Source organism: Desmodus rotundus, chromosome 8 (assembly GCF_022682495.2).
Source record: "Desmodus rotundus isolate HL8 chromosome 8, HLdesRot8A.1, whole genome shotgun sequence".
Taxonomy (NCBI): Eukaryota; Metazoa; Chordata; class Mammalia; order Chiroptera; family Phyllostomidae; genus Desmodus; species Desmodus rotundus.
In genome coordinates this window covers 49,282,853-49,301,944 of record NC_071394.1, presented here as the reverse complement: position 1 = coordinate 49,301,944, position 19,092 = coordinate 49,282,853, and the positions used below count along the sequence as shown (strand labels likewise).

The window sequence follows — 19,092 nt, the reverse complement described above, 5'->3', positions numbered from 1 at the left end:
AAAATTTGGGGCGGCACATATACCCAGTTCATAACGGCCTTTTCTCAGTTATTCTTTCATCATCCAACTCTAGTATCCTGCCTTCTCATAGGGGCACTCATAGACTTATTCTGAATTTTCCTAATCTGCATTCCTGCTGTGAACTAAGCCCATCCATTTGTCAAGAACTTTGGAGAATGGGGCTAAGAGGATCCCTCATCTTGGATGCCTTGGTTTTAACCAGTCTGCTAATCCTTTATCTTCAGACACTAACGTTCTGCCTGACTCAAACTCTTTAACCATTCAGTTTCCTTTCTCATGAATCTGAGCAATTTTTTCCCTGGACTCATACCCCAATATTTGTGCACCATGGTCATTAGGCCAATTCCAGATCCCTGGGTCCCCTCTCCCATGTATTCCTCAAGTGCGGGCATTGTCAGTTTCCACCACTAATTTCCTATCCCAGGAATCATCCCAGTGTGCCTCCTGAGTCCCATTGCCCCAGGGCTTTCTCTCAGACTGGGCTGGGTAGGCCAGAAGTGTCAGCAGGTGGCAACCCCAGGTGGAGGCCTGAGATAATGGGATGGAAATAGGAACACAAGTGCCAGTTTCTTCCTGCACCATTGTCAGGATGTATGGAAACTGACATTCTATGCTCTCCAACAGTTCTCTAAAGAATAGAGCTTCATTTTCCCTTACAAGTAAACTGCCTGATGATATGGCTTTCATTAGTCCCCCTGATGCCTGTGTCTTATTGCCACATTCTCCAACCAGAGCTTCATAGCATCACTGTCAGATTTCATACTAGCATTCTTGCTTTGATTCTTCACCTAATATCTTCCAAGTCCTAAGGGCACTCTCCTAACCTGATCACTAACTTGAGGAGACTATTTCAACACTATTTCAACACTATTTCAGTTGTTGTACAGGGTTTGACTTTCTGCTCTCAAAAGTTGGATGATTACTTCAGCCCTAATCCCCTCCTCTGTTAAAGTCATCTTATAATTAAGTTAAAAGTGAGCTATCATTGTAGAAAGAGCACAATGTTGGAACAAAGACAATACATTGTGAAAGGTCACATTCAAAAAGGGTTTGTTTTTCAGCGCAGAGGTGTCCGAGGAGTTTTAGCAGTGGGAGGTTTTAAAAAGCAGAAACACAGAGTTCTCCCAGAGAAAATCCGTGAGTCTGAGAGTGCAGTGTGCTACATTTTCTTTAGTTGGTCTCCTCAGATGTAGATACAGGGGAAGAATTTTATTTGGGAAGAGTCCCAGGAAGTGCTCTCAGGTAAGGGGCAGTGGGTTGGAGAGCAGAAGACAATGAGAACCATGCAGGGCATTTCCACCCCTGCCCCCAAGCAGATGACTTCACTGTGCGATGGAACCCAGTTCTACTGAGAGTCAGAATGTCCCTCGTAGTATTCACTCAAGATCAAGGAAGCTGGGGGCTCATCCCCTACCTCCTGTTGGTCCTTTGTTAAAGTCTGCTTCTGGAGGAGGCAGTTCCCAGCACCTTCTCCTGCCCAGTGCACAGGCATACCACACCGCCACAGCCAGAGAAAGCTCTGAGCCAGAGAGTGGCAGGTTCTGGAGGTAAGAAGTCACCATCATGCAGGAAACAGTGCTTCACAGGATATGGGCAGTCCCTTGCAGCATCCTTCTCCACCCTCGGGGGGTGGGGGGGAAGGGGGTGGGACAAATATATAGAACTGAAATGCTGCTGTGTCCCTGAAGATGTAGGGTCTAGTCACCTCTTGTTTGGAGAAGATTTCTGAGAAATGGTGTCTGAGCATAACTCTGGACCCTGCTGCCAAAAGAAAGAAACAGAGAATATCTATTTCATGGTTACCTACTGCTTTTGGAGGGAAAGGACTAGGGTCTCACGAGTTACAAAGGCTCTGTGAGGGAGAAAACAGGGATTATCTGAGCACCAGTAACTACCACATGCCTTCCTGCACAAATTCATTTGGCCTCATAAACAACAAACAGGGTGGGGCAAAAGTAGGTTTACACTTGTGAGTGCACAAAACAGAGCTTATTCTTGTATGATTATTTATTAACTATTATATTATTTTCCACACAAACAACTGTAAAACTACTTCTGGCCCTCCCCATACATGCTGGAAAGGAGATTGGGTCTGTTTTGTTGGCATTGTACCAAGGAGAGATGAGCCTTCCTTTCCAGGGTATTTCTACAATAAAGTTCTTTTTTCTTTTTTTAGCTTGTTGATATCATGAATTACATTAGTTGATTTTTTTTTAATGTTGAGCCTTGCATATCTGAGATTAATCTCATTTAATCATAGTAGACAATTCTTTTTACAATATACAATTCATAGTATACATTGTTGAATTCAAGTTCTGAATATTTTGTTGAAGATTTTGCATCTATATTCATTAAGGTATTAGTCTATGGTTTCTGTATATTTTTCTCTACCCATTAATTTTAATCTGCATGTGTCTTTACATTTTAAATGGATTCATTATAGACGACATATATTTGGGTCTGGATTTTGATCCACCCTGACAGTCTCTCTTTTTATTGGTATATTAGGCCACTGAGTTTAATTAGAATAATATCTAACATGTTTGTTTTTTTCAATTTGTTGCCCTTGTTCTTTGTTATTATTTTGGTCTTCCACTCTTTTTATGCCCTTTGTTATTTTAATTAAGTATTTTATATGATTATATTTTTCTCTTTTCTTAGCATATCAGTTGTCCTTTATTTTTTTAATTTTTTTAATGATTGGCCAAGAGTTTGCAATATATATTTACAACTAATTCAATTCCACATTCAAATAACACACTATTGCTTCACAGGTAGTGGGAGTACCTTATAACAAAATAATCCTAATTATTCTCTCCCTTCCCTTGTATAACTACTGTCATTCATTTGCTATATATAAGCATGCATATATATACATAATATTCATAAACACGAGTAACCAAAGACATTTTTGTTGTTATTATTTTGAACATACACTTATCTGTTATATCAGTTAAGAATAAGAAAAATAAAATGTTTTATTTTCCCTTTATTTATTCATTCTTTGATGCTCTCTCTTTCTTTATGAAAATCCAAGTTTTTGACCTATATTAATTTTCATCCCTCTAAAGAACTTCTCTCAACATTTTTTGCAAGGTAGGTTTATTGGCAACAAATTACCTCAATTTTTGTTAGAGAAAGTTTGTATCTCTCCTTCTGAAAAATAACTTTGCCCACTACAGAATTCTAGGTTAGTCTTTTACATTTTTTTTTCCTCTTAACTCTAAATATCTCACTCCACTCTATTTTTGCTTGCAAGGTTTCTAGGCGGAAGTGCATTGGAATTCTTACATTTGTTCCTCTACAGATTGGGTGTTTTCTCCCCTCTAGCTTTTGCTAGTATTTTTGTCTCTATTGTTGATTTTTGCATAGATGGAAAATGATATGCCTATGTGTGGGTTTAGGGCATTCGCCCTGCTGGGTGTTCTCTAAGATTTCTGCATCTGTGTTTGGTGCCTGCCAGTAACCAGAAAATTTCTCGGTCATTAGTGTTTTAAATATCTCTCTGTTTCTTACTCTCTTTCTTTGCCTTCTAGTATCCCATTGCACCTATTTTATGCTTTTTTGTAGATGTCCCACAGTTTTAAATATCCTGCTTTGTTTTTTTCAGTCATTTTTCTCATTGTTTTTTAGTTGCTAAGGATTATGTTGATACATCCCTTACCTCAGAGAATCCAAATCTCTGCTCAGTCTTCTAATAAGCCCACCAAAGGCATTCTTCATTTCTATTACAGTGTTTTGTTAATCTCTAATATTTCATTTTGGTTCTTTTCTTTAGGATTTCCATCTGTCTTCCCCACATTGCCTTCATGTTCCTACATTCTGTTTTATTCATGAGAGCCTAAGAGACTATGTTCTTTTAAATTCCTGATCTGATCATTCCAATGTCCTTGACATGTCTGGTACTACTGATGCTTGTTCTGTATCTTCAAATTGTGCTCTATTTTTTGGCCTTTAAAGTGCCTTGTAATATTTTCTTGGTATCCAGACATGATGTACTGGGTAAAAGGACCTGCCGTCAATGGGATTTTTAATAATGTGCTGGCAAAGTGGGGGAAAGGGAAGTGTTTTATTGTCCTAGGATTATGTCTTAGCCTTTTAACGAGCTTTTGCTTCTGAACTGTAAATTTTTTAAGTGCTCCTTAGGTTTTTCTTTCTCCTATAGGTGGGACAGGATGGTTGGGCGGGGGGGCTGGAGTTGAGTATTTTCATCCTTCAGGCCATTTACGGCTTAATGATACTCCCAGAAGGTTAGGGTGTAGTTAATTAGTGTCTTATGAGGGTCAGCCTTGTTAGTAGAGTGTTTGATATATTTCTAAATGATTCCATCTCCCCTCCCTTGACAGAACTCTAAAGGATTTTTTTTCTTTAATTTTTACTGTGGTGGTGAAAGTCGTGAAGCACCAAAATGTAAATTTAATAAAATTATGAGCTCCCCACATGACTGGGTGGCCCTGGAGTTTTTAACTCTCAGTCCATACTGAGCTGCCAGCGATTTGTCAGTGACAGTGCAGGTTTCCCTACTGTGGCACTGGGTCCTGAGGCAGTGTCTGTCTGAAGGCCTCTACTTTGGCAAGCTGTGACACTGTCTGCCTGTCTGCCCGATCTTAGGGGCAGTGTCTGTCTTGGGTCCTTGCCTCTCTTATGAATCTAAGCAGAGTTGATGATTCTTTGTTCAGGTATTTGTTGTTAGGACACCGTGGCAACTTTTAAGCTCCTTACATGTGGAACCAGAAATTGGAAGTCTCTATTATTTTTTTATTAAACAATAAATGAATAGAAATTCATTCTGTAAATATACCAAATTCATTTATCAGTTTGTAATTTGGTTTTAGCTATGCATGTTTTTGTACCAGTCTTTTTGTGAACATTCATTTTATTCCTATTGAGTATATCCCAAGGAATAGGAGTTTTGAGTTTAAAGTAGCTCTATGTTTAACTTTACGACACCATGCCAAATAGATTTCTAAAGTGGTTGCTCATTTGAAACTCTAGTTCATAAAATTTCGAAGTGAACCATATCTTTGCCAATCATCTATTTAAGCCATTGTAATGGATGTAAATATGTAAATTACATGATTTTAATCTAATCTGTAATTCCTTCATGACTGAGAACATCTTTTAATACTCTTCTTAACCATTTCAATGTTTTTTGCTCAGTTGTTTTTTTAAAAATTGGTTTGTTTGTACCATTTTTTGAGTTGTGATAGTTCCTTATATATTCTAGACACAAGTCCTGTGTCAGATATAGAAAATAATTTTCTCCTACTCTGTGGTTTGGATTTTCTTAAAAGAGGTTTTTTTTTTTTTTAATATAGGGTCTTTTTTTAAGTCAAAAGTGTTACTGATTTCATATTAACATTTTCTTTTTAATTTGTCAATAATCTTTTGTCCTTTTGTCCTAAGAAATTCTTGTCTACCCCTTAATACAAAATTATTTTTCTATATTTTTCTAGAAATGTATTTGTTTTGTGTTTACATTTAGGTGTATGATTGATCTAACCATATTTACAATTCATCTGAGGTAGGGGTCAAGTATAATTCTACTTATAATTCTACTTATCCAAACATGTACCAAGTTGTAATTGAAAACAGCAATATTTCCTTTTGAACTGATTTGACACATTTCTCTAAAAACAATTGACCAGTAATGTTAGGGAGACGCAGGACTTGGAAGCACTGGGAATCTGCTCCCCACTCAACAAAAAATGCACTTGTTGAATCTCTTAGATAATTATTTTAGAATTCTGAAGTCCATTGTAAAAATGGCAACTTTCAGGAGAAGGCTTGCAAAATAAATTGTGCTTAATTTAGGTCAATTTCAGCTCTTACAACAGTAGCAACTACTCATCCTCCACCATCTGTCAGTGACAGACAGTTGTGGGGATCCAACCTCTCTGATTGCTGCTTTCTGCTTCTGATTGCAGGGTGCAGGGACAGAAGCAAGATGGCATTGTTGCAGCACCTTCAAATGAGGATTAAAAATATATATGTATATCCAAATCAGAAAGGAAGAAATAAAGATACTTTTGTTCACTGGTGACATGATATTAATATGTAGAAAACCTACAGATTACAACCAGATGCAACCATTAAAACTAAAAAATGAATGTAGCAACTTAGCAGATACAAAGTGAACACATAAAAATCAGTTGCATTTCTATACACTCACAATTTTTTTTAAATTAATAATAAAATACTCTATTTACAATAGCATTAAAAAGAATATGATACTTAGGAATTAACTAATCAAGAAAGTGAAAGAAATACATTAAAAACTATAAAACATTACTATAGGAACTTAAAAGACATACATAAATGAAAAGGTATCCACATTGATGGAGTAAAAGGTTTAATATTGTTAAATTGCCAATAATATCCAAAGAAAGGTACAAATTCAATGCTATCTTATCAAAATCTCAGTGTGAGTTTTTACAGAAATAGAAAAATCCATCCTAAAATTTATGTGTCTAGGCCCTCCATATGTCTTTCTTGGAGAAGTGTCTGTTCAAGTCTTTTGCCCATTTTTTAATTGTTTTCTTTCCTTTTTTGTCTTTCTGGAGTAGACTCGTGTGAGTTCTCTATATATTTTGGACATCTAACTCTTGTCCAAGGTATCATTGGCAAATATGTTTTCCCATATAGTTGGTTCTCTTTTCATTTTAATGCTGTTTTCTTTAGCCATGCAGAAGCAAACAGGGAAATGGAAATTAATACCAAAATGAGATACCACTTCACACTGGTGAGAATGGCCATCATAAACAAGTGAACAAACAAGTGCTGGAGAGGATGTGGAGAAAAGGGAACCCTAGTGCACTGTTGGTGGGAATGCAGACTGGTGCAGCCACTGTGGAAAACAGTATAGAATTTCCTCAGAAAACTAAAAATGGAACTGTCTTTTGACCTGCCAATTCCCCTGCTGGGGTTATATCCTAAGAACCCTGAAACACCAATACAAAAGAACCTATGCACACCAATGTTCATAGCAGCACAATTTACAATAGCCAAGTGCTAGAAGCAACCTAAGTGCCCATCAGTAAATGAATGGATCAAAAAACTATGGTACATTTACACAATGAAATACTATGCAGCAGAAAGAAAGAAGGAGCTCCTACCCTTTGTGACAGCATGGATGGAACTGGAGAGCATTATGCTAAGTGAAATAAACCAGGCAGTAAGGGACAAATACCATATGATCTCACCTATAAGTGGAACCTAATCAACAAAACAGATAAGCATGTAAAATATAACCAGACACATTGAAATTAAGAATAAACTGACAGCAACCAGAGAGGAGGTACGAAAAGAGAATAGTGGGAAAAGGGGGAAGGGCTTTTTGCAACAGCTCTAAAGGACACATGGACAAAACCCAGGGGGGGTGGGATCAGGGGAGAGAGGTGGGGATGGCTGGGGTAGGGGGGAGTGGTGGTGGGGAAAATAAATAAATAAACAGACAAACAAACAATATTTATATGGAATATCAAGGGGCTCCAATTAAATATATATATATATTTTTTTTTAACAAAGGAACAAATCCAGCTGCCACACACTTCCTATTTTTGAAATTTGCAACAAAGTTATATTAAAAGAGTGAGGTACTGCCATAAAAAATGGACATACAGACCAATAGAGGAAAAAAAAAGGGAGAGAGAGAGAGAAGCCTGAAATAAAGCCTCACATATGTGGTCAAGTGATTTTCAACAAGAGTACAAAAACACAAATGGTGGCAGGAAAATTAAGTGTACATCTATCTGCAAAAGAATGAAGTTAGAACTTTAACGCCACATGCAAAACAAAACAAAACAAAAAAACAAAAAATCTAAAATGCTAAAATAGATAAATAAATAAATGTAGGACTCTCAGAAGAAAATATGAAATAAAATATTCATGACATTGAATTTGGCAATGATTTCTTAGATTAAACACCAAAAGTACAGTTAACAAAGGAGAAATAGACAAATTAACCTTCGTCAAAAATAAAAACTTTTAGGCATCAAAGGAAATAATCAACATAGTACAAAGGTAACCCAGAGTTTGGGAGAAAATATTTGTAAATCACATATCTGATAAGGGATTAAACAAAAAAGTGGCGTATAATTACCACTTTATCCATTGATTCTACTGCTGGAATCACACACACAAGAATTGGAAACAATGACTCAGGCATTTGTACGCCCATGTTCATAGCAGCATTTATAAAGGCTAAAAGACGTATACATATTACAGTGAGCCTCTAATATTTTATACTAAGTGAAGTAAGCCAACACAAAAAGACAAATATTGTATGATTCCACTTATATGAGTCAATATATAGAGACAGAAAATACAATAGTGGTTACCTGGGGCTGAGGAGAGGGGATCATGGGGAGTTATTATTAAATGAGTACAGAGTTTCAGTATGGGATGATGAAGATTCTGGAGATGAATAGTGAATCTACTCAATGTCACTGAAATGTACACTTAAAGTTGACTGAAATGGTAAATTTAATGTATAGTTTACCAGAATTAGGAAAAAGCAATTGATCAGTGGAAAGGGGAAGGGGAGGAATGGGGAAAAAGTTCAGGGAATAAGAAGTATAATTGGTAGGTACAAAATAGACAGGGGGAGGTTAAGAATAGTATGGGAAGTGGAGAAGCCAAAAAACTTACAAGTACGACCCTTGGACATGAACTAAGGGGGGACGGGATGTGGGTGGGAGGGAGTGTACAGGGTGGAGGGGAATCAAGGGGGTAAAATGGGGCAACTGTAATAGCATAATCAACATAATACATTTTAAAAAATAAAGAGCAATTGACCATATAAATGCGAGACTGTTTCTGGAGTCTTTATAATGTTCCATTGATTCATGTGCTTATACTTGCGGCAATAGCACATTGTCTTCACTATTGTGATACAGTTAAGTTCTGAAATCAGGAAGTTCTGAAATCTAATTTCATCTCAGGCTACCTTCCACAGTGGTACTTCAGTGTTAGTTAGAAGACCATGGTGCCAAGCATTGCCACTGAGTTAAGTGACCACTACCTAAAGCCTTACGCTTCCCACATGGCAAGAATTGAGTTCCACCTTTGCACCAACTCCAAAAGTTTCACATGATGCTAGAAAGTTCGGGGCAGGAAACAATGCCCTGCCGTGCACTATTAGAATAGCCATGCACTATTCCTAGCTAGTCCTCTGTGTGAAAATGTAGAATGCACTCTCTCGTGATCTGCTACAAATATAGGTGTCAGTCCAGTCACATAAAAACAGCTAGAGTCAATGAGTTGTCCAGCTGAAGATGGGGATTAAATGTGTGATTGTGGACAATAACCCAGCTCACTTAATAATGCAAACACAAATTCCATGCAGAATGACTGACTAGGCTCTAAAAGTGAAAGAAAAATGTATTAATAATTTTCTGTGAATAAATATTTTAATGAACAAAACCAAAAATCTTCAACAGAAGGGAAAGCTACTTACACCAGAATAGAAAGGCTCACCAGACACACATATCACATCCTGCTCCTGGATCATCAAAATATCTTTGGCTAGGTGCAGCCGAACTTTGAAAGGCTCCTGATTACCATCCTGCAGCAAACAAATTCCTGTCTTTGTCTTCGGACAAAAAAGAAAAACAGACAAAATATTACACTTAGTTTAAGATTATTATTATATGGTTTAGTTGCTATAAAACATGATGAATAACATTTAAGATCTAAGGAAAATTCATTCTAACAAATCTGAAACTTCATACCTAATATAGATAGAGAGAAAAGGATAACCACTTTACCTAAAGTAGTCCTCAGGTCCCAAATAATAGAGTTTATGTCAGCAAATACACATAAAGGTTTGGAAAATAAAGAGTATGGTTTTTATACCATATTTGAAAAATGATGAAAATTTTGTTTAATACTTACCTTAATATAAAATGTTTGTAGTAGTTTTATTGAATTATAATATAAATTCTATACAATTTAACCCTTTAGATTGTAAAATTTGATGTTTCTTTTTCCATATTAGAAGTTGTATAGCCATCATGATAATCAATTTTAGAATATTTTCATTATTCTGAAAAGAAACCTATTACCACCATTTTCCTAGCACCTTCTTCAGGCCTAGGCAACCACTAATCTACTTTCTGTTTCTATCACAGAATTTTAAATTTGTAAACATACCTACTTACATCTTCTCTATCTTCCCCTATTTAATTATTTTTAGTCACCAAAACATACACACACACGCACTCACACCCACTTTGTACAAATGAAGGAACAAGGATGAAGAGGTGATGTGAACTGCCTAAATTAATAGTTAATTGAAAGCAGAGCATGGTTTGAGACCCAAGGTTCTTGATTCCTAATTCACCGTTTTGCTTCACACTTTTTCGGGAATTTGAAACAGTCGAGGATTTCACAACTTGTACTCTGTAGCTTTAAACCAGCAGCCTAGTAATCACTGAAGAACCCCATGAGTCTTGTCATTCCTGAAGCATGCAGTGTTGTAATATTTACTAAGATAAATAAGTAGATTGTCCTTAGGAAGTGCATTTAATGTTCGCATTTGTCAGAGATAGGAAATGAAATTTTTTTGAGACAGAATATGGCCTCTGGCTGTTATTTTTCACTAAATGAAAAGGAACAATAACTACTTTGGCAATTATATTTTTATTTAATAATTATTGAACTACTCTTAATTTAAATAAGAAGATAAACTCATAGAAATACATATATATTCTTACAATTTTTAAGTACAATATTTTATGCAAATAATAGCAGGCTTTCTCTTGAAATATAAACTTAATGTGGATTGCTAGAAATTTGTTTCCTTAAAAGAATGTTCTATAACATTAAGAATAAGCTTAGATATAGCAGCCTCCAAAGAGAATTCTTTCTGTACACTGCTTTATACCACGTGCTAATACATACCATTTTACCCTCTGTCACTATAGTATTATATTAGCCTGTAATTTTATAAGGGTGATGATATACTGTAAGAAAAAATGTTGTTCTTTTCACCTCTATGACACTGATTCACAGCAGGAACTGACTAATTTGGGTCAATTAATCTATTCTAAAGCATAACTCCAGTGGACATGTCTAGAGGACAAAAAGATTTCAGTTAAAACAAATAATTTTTTCTTAATACAGAACACACTTTCTATGTTTTTGATATAGAAAAGTCTCATGCTTACAATGTGATTTCAACCAGAAACCAACATCAGGACTCTGTGAGGTGGTATGCGGAAGACAGGTGTATAAAAATATGAGAGCCAGGTGAACATAAGTGAGAACATTTTTTCGATTTTTTTTTGAAATATAGTAAAATCAGACCATTTATCCTTAGAAATGTAATGGAAGAAATGGCATTCACAAATAATGCTCTGTCAATTTGAGGATGAAAGAGGGGCCTTTTCCTAAAGTCCATAAATACAGTATTGCTACATATCAAAGAGATATCAAAGATCACCCAGGGAAAGTTTGAGGAACTAACACAATTATGAGGCTTATCTCATCACATTCTTAATGTAGTCAAAACTCCATTCACTCAACATTCAAATAATGTGTAAAATGTCTCCTAATTGTTATTTGTTGTCTAGAAAACAAAATTTAGACTTTGTGCTTATGTTTTGGTACTAAGAGAATGAGAGAATGAGGCAGTTTCTATTTTCATTTGAATAAAATGTATCTCTAGATACATATTTATATATTGGTGTATAAAATATCTTAATGCATATCAATAAATAGCTGTTTAAAAAAACAACAGAGAGATAGTAAAGGTAACAACAAATTCAAGTTAAAATATATTATCCAGTGGTTAAAGATGTTATTTACATATATTCTATATAATAATTCAGTTCATGTAAAATACATTTAAAATCCCTATGCACATCAATTTTGAAAATATTGTGTAATATTAACAGAATCCTATATGAATTAGATAATCCTCTCTGAACTTAGAGTATTCTTACTTATAAAAATATTAATATATAAATAAATGCAATGTGGTATCAGATACGAAGCAACATGGAAAGAGGAATTAAATATTCTTGAGGGATAAGGATGTTGAACGATGCTTTGTAAGTATAAAAATATGTGGTTTGTCTTAAAAATAAATGATAATTGGAGGAGGCAAATGTTATTTTATTCAAGAAGGAAAAAAGTAAATCTATGGAGGCATGACAACGCTTAGTTCGTCTGATGCAAGAAGACAGAAGCACACAAAGGCATCCCTGATGATGATAAGGTGTGATTCAGCAGTGGCCAAGGAAGAAGTGCAAGGAGAAGATGAAGTGGAACAAGGCCCTTGTGGGAAGTGGCAGGCGTCTGAAAGTAGTGGAGATGCCTTAGAGAAATTACAGCGGTAAAATAATGTATTTAGATGTATGTTTTTATAAAGACATTTCTGATAGCAGAGTAAAGATGGATGAGAATTTATAAAGTTAAAACATAGTTTTTGTTGACAGAAATGTAAACCTTGAACAGGAAATATTGGGGACAACTGTGGGGGTGGGATTGTATGTGGGGGGTGGGCAGGGCAGGAGAGAGCGATGGGGGAAAATGGGGACAACGGTTACTGAACAACAATAAAAAATTAAATAGGTAATACCTCTTAATTACTTAAAAAGCAATACTTTTAAAAACCTAGTCATTGACTTTTCTTTAAATAAGTAAAATGTGTTAATAAATTCATGTGAATTTAGTTTTTGTTTTAAAAGCAAACTTTACATTTACAGTTATTAGGAATTTATGCTTAGCTGAAATCTAGTAATTTTGGAATCTTCAAAAGTTGACTATCATTCATTTTGTATGTAAAACTTAAGGCCACTCTAGTTTCTCATGTTTGAAAGAACATAAACTGTGTTTTCTGGAAAATTAAAATCTATGTTCCTTTAATCTTGAAATGTAGAATTTATAACATGAGATATAAGAAACTACCAACTAAAAGTAAGTAGGTAGAGATCCTAATGCACTGCAAATATTCTTGTATGTATCCTCAGTATTCCTATACTTTGGTTGCCAAATGCAATTTAATTTGTTCTGTAAACTTGTAGCTTTAAGTGATACATGATTTCTTATACTGCACCTCATTGTAGCAGTAGTGCACTAAATGCCATTTCACGCAAGGTTCAAACTGAATTTCATACTTTTCCTTCCCCTTCCTACCTCTCATCACAGCCTCCTCTGCTAAAATAGCCCTTTTGAAGAAGTTGTGTAAGACCTGCTTTTCCTTGAAGCCTTTGGAGGCCACTTTATCTGAAGATGAGTCCTGTCGACAGTCATACCACCCTGAACGTGTCCAATCTCATCTGAAAATGAATCCTTACTGTTCTGAACTCAGGATTTTCATTAAATAAACATAATCTGCCTAACAATCAGTATTGTATTTAGTGATCACATATAGTAACTTCAATAATGTTTAGTTTAATATCACAATATTTAACTTCATCTTAATATTGTTATCTGATGAAAACCTGAATAAGTGATTACTGTTTTTATTATTAAGAATTATTCATTTATAGGACCTAGAACCATACATATTATATTCATAGTAGGATTTATTTCAGTATGTATTGATTGAATCATTGTCAAAGATTGTTTTTTAATGAGGTATTAAATTATGTATATACCTGAAGTATTCAATTATTAAAGATATTTATAGAGAAATATGCACTTTCATAATCAACAGAGACATAGATTATATTTGAAATAGGAGGAAAACCTAGACTAAAATAGTGTATTGGCTTATCGAACACATATCATTATTCTGATGAAACTTTCAAAGTAGATAAATCAGTAATTATGTTTGTCCATAAACTTTTTCTTCTAAATTTTAGAATTTTCAATTTTTTAGAATCATATTCTCTATTTCATTCTTGCATCTTGTCAGACTTCTAAAGTTTTTATTTATTGATTGATTTTAGAGAAAGAAAGGAAATGAGAGGCAGAGAAAGAGAGAGAGAAACATAGATTTGTTGTTTCACTTATGTCTGCATTCATTGGTTGATTCTGTATGTGCCCTGACTGAGGACCGAACCTTCAACCTTGGTGTATCAGGATGATGCTCTAACCAGTGATATACCTGGCCAGGGCTTACACTTGTATCTTAATTCCTGAAATAATTGCAACATTTTCTTTTTAAGAACAGAATGTCTTTAAACAATAAATGAACCTCTTTTTAAAAAAATCTGTATTAAAAATTAAGATGTTTTAAATGGAACTTATCTGGGCATGTGTAGGAGAAGTCAGAGATGCAATATGGCCCCAGCAGCAAGGGCATCTGGGAAATGTTGGACTTAGTTTAACCTTCTGTGACTGTTTAACTCTCTGGCTTCAGGCTTGGCTGACTACTCAGAAAGCCAGAATGCTTCCCCACAATATATGTCATGTCCCCAGGAAGGAGGGTAATGAACATATAGAGTGTGGATAACTGCCTGATATTATCTGTTAACTTATAAATGCTCTGTCCAGGTCTATGTAACTGTCCTTAATATGGTTTTACTGTTAACCCCCTATAAAAAAAGAGACCCTGTCCTGTGAGGGGTATGGATTTCTTCCTAGCCGGCAAGCAGCTGCTTTCCTCATGTATGAAAGTTTCTCCTATCAAAGTTCTTGTGAATTTGCATAAAGCTATGTGTCAGTTCTTTTGAATCTGCCTTGAATTTAGACTTCTGGGGCTTTCCTCGAACAGTGTGCTTCTCTACCTCTTCAAAGAAAAGATTTTCTGGAATCAGCATTGTGATATTCTAGTTAAATCTATCTGATAACATGGATATCTGATTTTTATCTTTAATGGCTTATTAGCAGTCAAGATAAAACATGTTTTATTTCATATATCTTTGGCTATAATATAATTTCCAGCAATGCAGTACTTTAGAATGAAACCCAAAGTCACAAATTATAATTTTGCTTTTAATTAATTAAATAAGTGGCACTCAGCACTTCATAAAACCTTTCAATTTCTTCATCTGCAAATAACAGTTAAGCTAAATTATCTTGATGAACACTGTCCACTAAAACATTCTGAGACTGTAAATTTCAGGCAAATTCCAAGCTGTCCATCTTCAGGAAGATTTAATCATCTTCCAAGGACCTTAGAGTTCTGTATTTCTGCCAATCCAGCCAGCATGTAGAAGACACAGGGGCACTGCTGCTCAGCGGTTCTGAGACATTTCCACTCTGTGGTGGGAGAATCTCTATCAATCTCTACATTGACAGAGATTCTCAAAGGGCTCATTGCAAGAGAGGAAGAAATCAGTACTACAGAAGCAAGGGTGAGATGATCAAAACAGTATTATCACTGTAAAATGCATCACCTGAACCCTACCTAGAATTCGATATGTATTCTAAATCAATAAACCAAAACAATTATATTTAATAAAAAAAAAAAAGGTCTGGGAAATCAGTCTTATATCAGCCTCTGAAGTCCAGGGTAAGCCATTTGTTAAAATAGCACTTGGCCATTATCCAGTCTCTATACCATGAATTTCATATGTGTTTCACTTGTGTTTCATTCACACAAATATTCCTGCAGTTTCAACAAGTGATTTACCACCCAAGATATAAGACACTCTTTGATGGAAATAGTAGACTTCATACCTTCAAAATTAAGACTATCATTATATATATAGTTTTAGTCATTATATAAAACAGAAAATAGAATTGAATTTAAATTTTGCTTCTAAATTTAAGCTTCTAAAATATGAATTCAATTTTATGAAAATTTACTGATAGATGTTAAGCTAAAGGAAGAATAAGTTATACAGTCTGACCTTATAGTATTCAAAATATAAAAACAACTTATTGAGGGGGAGAGGTGTGGGGAAAAGGCAGAAAACTGTAGCTGAACAACAATAAAATTAAAAAAAAAACTTACTAATTTTCTGAAAGAACTTAGGTTTTACACCATGAACTGTGACAAATTTTTTAAAGAAGAGATTTTTGCAAGACTTTTAACACATGACACTTCATTAAAAGAAAACAATCCTCACAAATGTTAATAACTGGAGCTTTTGTTGGTTTGTTTTTAATTCTATAATAGGTAATCTAGTTACGGTTGTTTTTCTCGGGTAATTTATACACTAAAAAATATTTTAAACCTTTTAAGCACATATGTGAAATATTTTAAACTATGGATGTTGGTGTTTTACCTGAAGAATGAAAAGATATGCTCTGAATGCCCTTCGTTTAGTTAAAAAAGACAGACCTTCTTCCTAAAAAAGGATAATTGCATCCCCTGGGGGCCCAAGCCGGGGCCCAAGTCCATGCACTTTGACTGCACACTTGACTGGCCTTTAATACCCTTGGAAGAGACACGTATCACCAACTCATGCTGCAGTGTGATGGCAGTTCTACAGAGCCTCTGAACTGCCATGTATTAATTCTTAAATTATAACAAGAAGACAAGCACACACGCTTTTGGCTTTATGAAATTGTCCTTCTCCATAAACTACGCGCTGAATGATTTCAGGTAGTAGAAGTGTTGGAAGTAATTCTTTTCCCATAAATGGTTATAAAGTAGAAGCACTAAATGTTATATAAATATTTTAAAGGAAGAATGACTATCTGAGTCTTCTTCCCCAAATACTCTCTGGCTTTCTAGTCTTGTAGAAACAGATCCTACTCTGGAAATAAGATAAACCCATCACACATCCCTCCACCAAAAGTGATGTTCCACTTAAATAAAGGAGGGACAAGTGTTTCCTGTTTATAAAATTTGAAAAGCACAAAACCATTTAACCTACCTCCTCACAGGCAGTCCTGAAATCCATGTGCTATGGCACCGCAAAGGATTTTGTCTGAAAAGAAAGAAATAGTAAGTCATTGAGCACAGCATCAAGTGTAAGAAAGAGAACACTAAAGAGTGTAAGAAATTATGAAGCAGATTCCGGGGGCACACTATGTTTACGGACACCTGTGTGGAACAAGAACTCCCGGAGTAAGGATGAGAGAAGGGAGAATTGACAGAGTCCGAATCCCTGCCTTTGTGATATACGTATCAGAATGTGCATATCAATGTCCTGCTCCATTCAGCATTCAGACGTGACCTACACGTGGTTACCTTCCCTCAGGTGTCCGCTCATTCCCAACACTCATTTTGAAACTTCGGTTAGCAACTGGGAATGAGACTTCAAAAGGAGTAATTGAAAGTTGACTTTCATGTGGTTATCTCTTGAAAAAATGTTGACTGATCTTTCTGTTTTTAATTAAAAAGTTACATGCATGAATAATTCTCTCTGGAACTTCAAACAATATGATGTAAGGAAGCAAGCTATTTATCAGAATGAATAATATTAAGATAACATTAAGATAATTTAGTGTATAAAATATACTCATATAATACAGATTCATTTCATGGATTTATGGACACTATAGTACCTAAATGGTGGACATGAACTTAAATGTAGAAAAATACATTTAAAGTTTGTTTTATTAATGCTGTTGGAGAGTTTTAATTATATGATAAACTTAGTAACACTAAGAACAACCATTAAAATGTACATCCTGACACTAAGAAAATGCAGAACATAACCCCAACCCTAATCCCTATGTCCATTGCAGCATTATTTATAATTGCCAAGATATAAAAGCAGCCCAAGCTGTTGTTTTATCCAGCTCAATAGATGAGTGGATAAAACAACTATGGGATATTTACACAATGGAATATTATTTGGCCATAAAAAAGAAGAAAAATTTACCTTTTGTGACAGCATGGATGGACCTAGAGAATATTATGGTAACTAAAATAAGCCAATCAGAGAAAGAAAAATACCATACGATCTCACTTATATGTGGAATCTAATAAACAACCCAAATTAATAAGCAAAATAGAGACAGACTCATAGAGAGCAGGATGACAGCTCTGGGGGGAGGTTATTGGTTGGAGGGATTGAGCAAAAAGGAAAAAGAACTCATGGACAACAGTGTGGTATTTGTGGGGGTAAGGGGAGAAAAGGGATATATGGTAATAGAAAACAAAAAGAAAAAACTGGAATAAAAGCTGTTCAAATGTTTTTATTTTTAAAATTTTCTGAGACTTTTTTTGTATAAACTTTTATGTTGAAACAGTTTTCTATCTATAGAAATTTGTAAAAATAGCACAGAGTTTTTATATAACCCACATCTCTTTTTTCTCTTTTACTAACAACTTACATTTGTGTGACACATTTGTTAAATTTAATGAACCATTATTGTATTGTGGGCAAAAAACATAAAGATATCTGTGTCCCATGTGATCCCCCAAAGGGTGAGTGAGGGGAAAATTTTAAAAATCAAGTGAACTGAATGAACTTCTTTGTGGCTACCAATCAGCCCCTTTTCCCATCCACTCCTGTCATTGACCAATGGACAAATGAAGAAAGGAACCTTTAGGACAGAAATGGAAGCTATTCAGGAGCTCAGCAACATGGACTTCCACACTCCAAGGACAACCTGGCTGCAGTCACTGCTCAGTAACGAATCTTCTAGCATCAGAGATCATCACTGAATCTGATCAAGCACGATTCCCTGAGATAATTAGCCAGCTATCTGGTGACAGGTTAATACCATTGAATTACTTCCATATTGGAAAGGAAACTGTTTTCTTCTTACTGGAGTAAACACTTTGGATATAGATATGCCTTCTCTATAAGCAATGTTTTTTATCAAAACTACCATATGCAGACTTACAGAATGCAGCATGCATTGTTATGGTATTCTGTAGAGCATTGCCGTGTAAGAAACTCAACAGCAGATGAAGTGGGGAACAAGCCCATGCTCATGAAATTTACATATTTCCATACTTTCTACCATCCAGAGTCAAACTAGCTTGATAAAACAGTGCAACGTCCTTTGGAAACTCAGTTGCAGTATCAGCTAGGTGCAATTGTAAGTGCAGGGTGAGATAAAGTTCTACAGAAAGCTGTATATGTGCTGATTCAGCATCCAATACATGGTGCCCTTTCTCCCTTAGTCAAAATTTGCAGGTTCAGGTATCAAGGCATGAAACTGGAGTGGCACCATTCAGTGTCACCTCAGTGATGCACTAGCAAAATTAGTGCTTCTTATTCTTGTGATGTTATGCTTTACTGGCCTAGAGGTGTTCATTTTGAGATAGGG

At 35.3% G+C, this 19,092-nt stretch overlaps 1 protein-coding gene across 1 annotated transcript in view; it reads right to left on the bottom strand.

The window, feature by feature from the left end:
• SNTG1 (syntrophin gamma 1) overlaps window positions 1–19,092 on the bottom strand; it is a 534,413-nt gene that overhangs the window by 367,247 nt on the left and 148,074 nt on the right. Inside the window, exons 2-3 of the mRNA XM_024578290.3 lie at window positions 16,740–16,793; window positions 9,479–9,613 (exon numbers count right to left, since the gene is read on the bottom strand). Of these exons, the coding sequence (XP_024434058.1) occupies window positions 9,479–9,613; window positions 16,740–16,766 (162 nt within the window). The 5' untranslated portion in view covers window positions 16,767–16,793. The remainder of the gene's footprint in view (window positions 1–9,478; window positions 9,614–16,739; window positions 16,794–19,092) is intronic.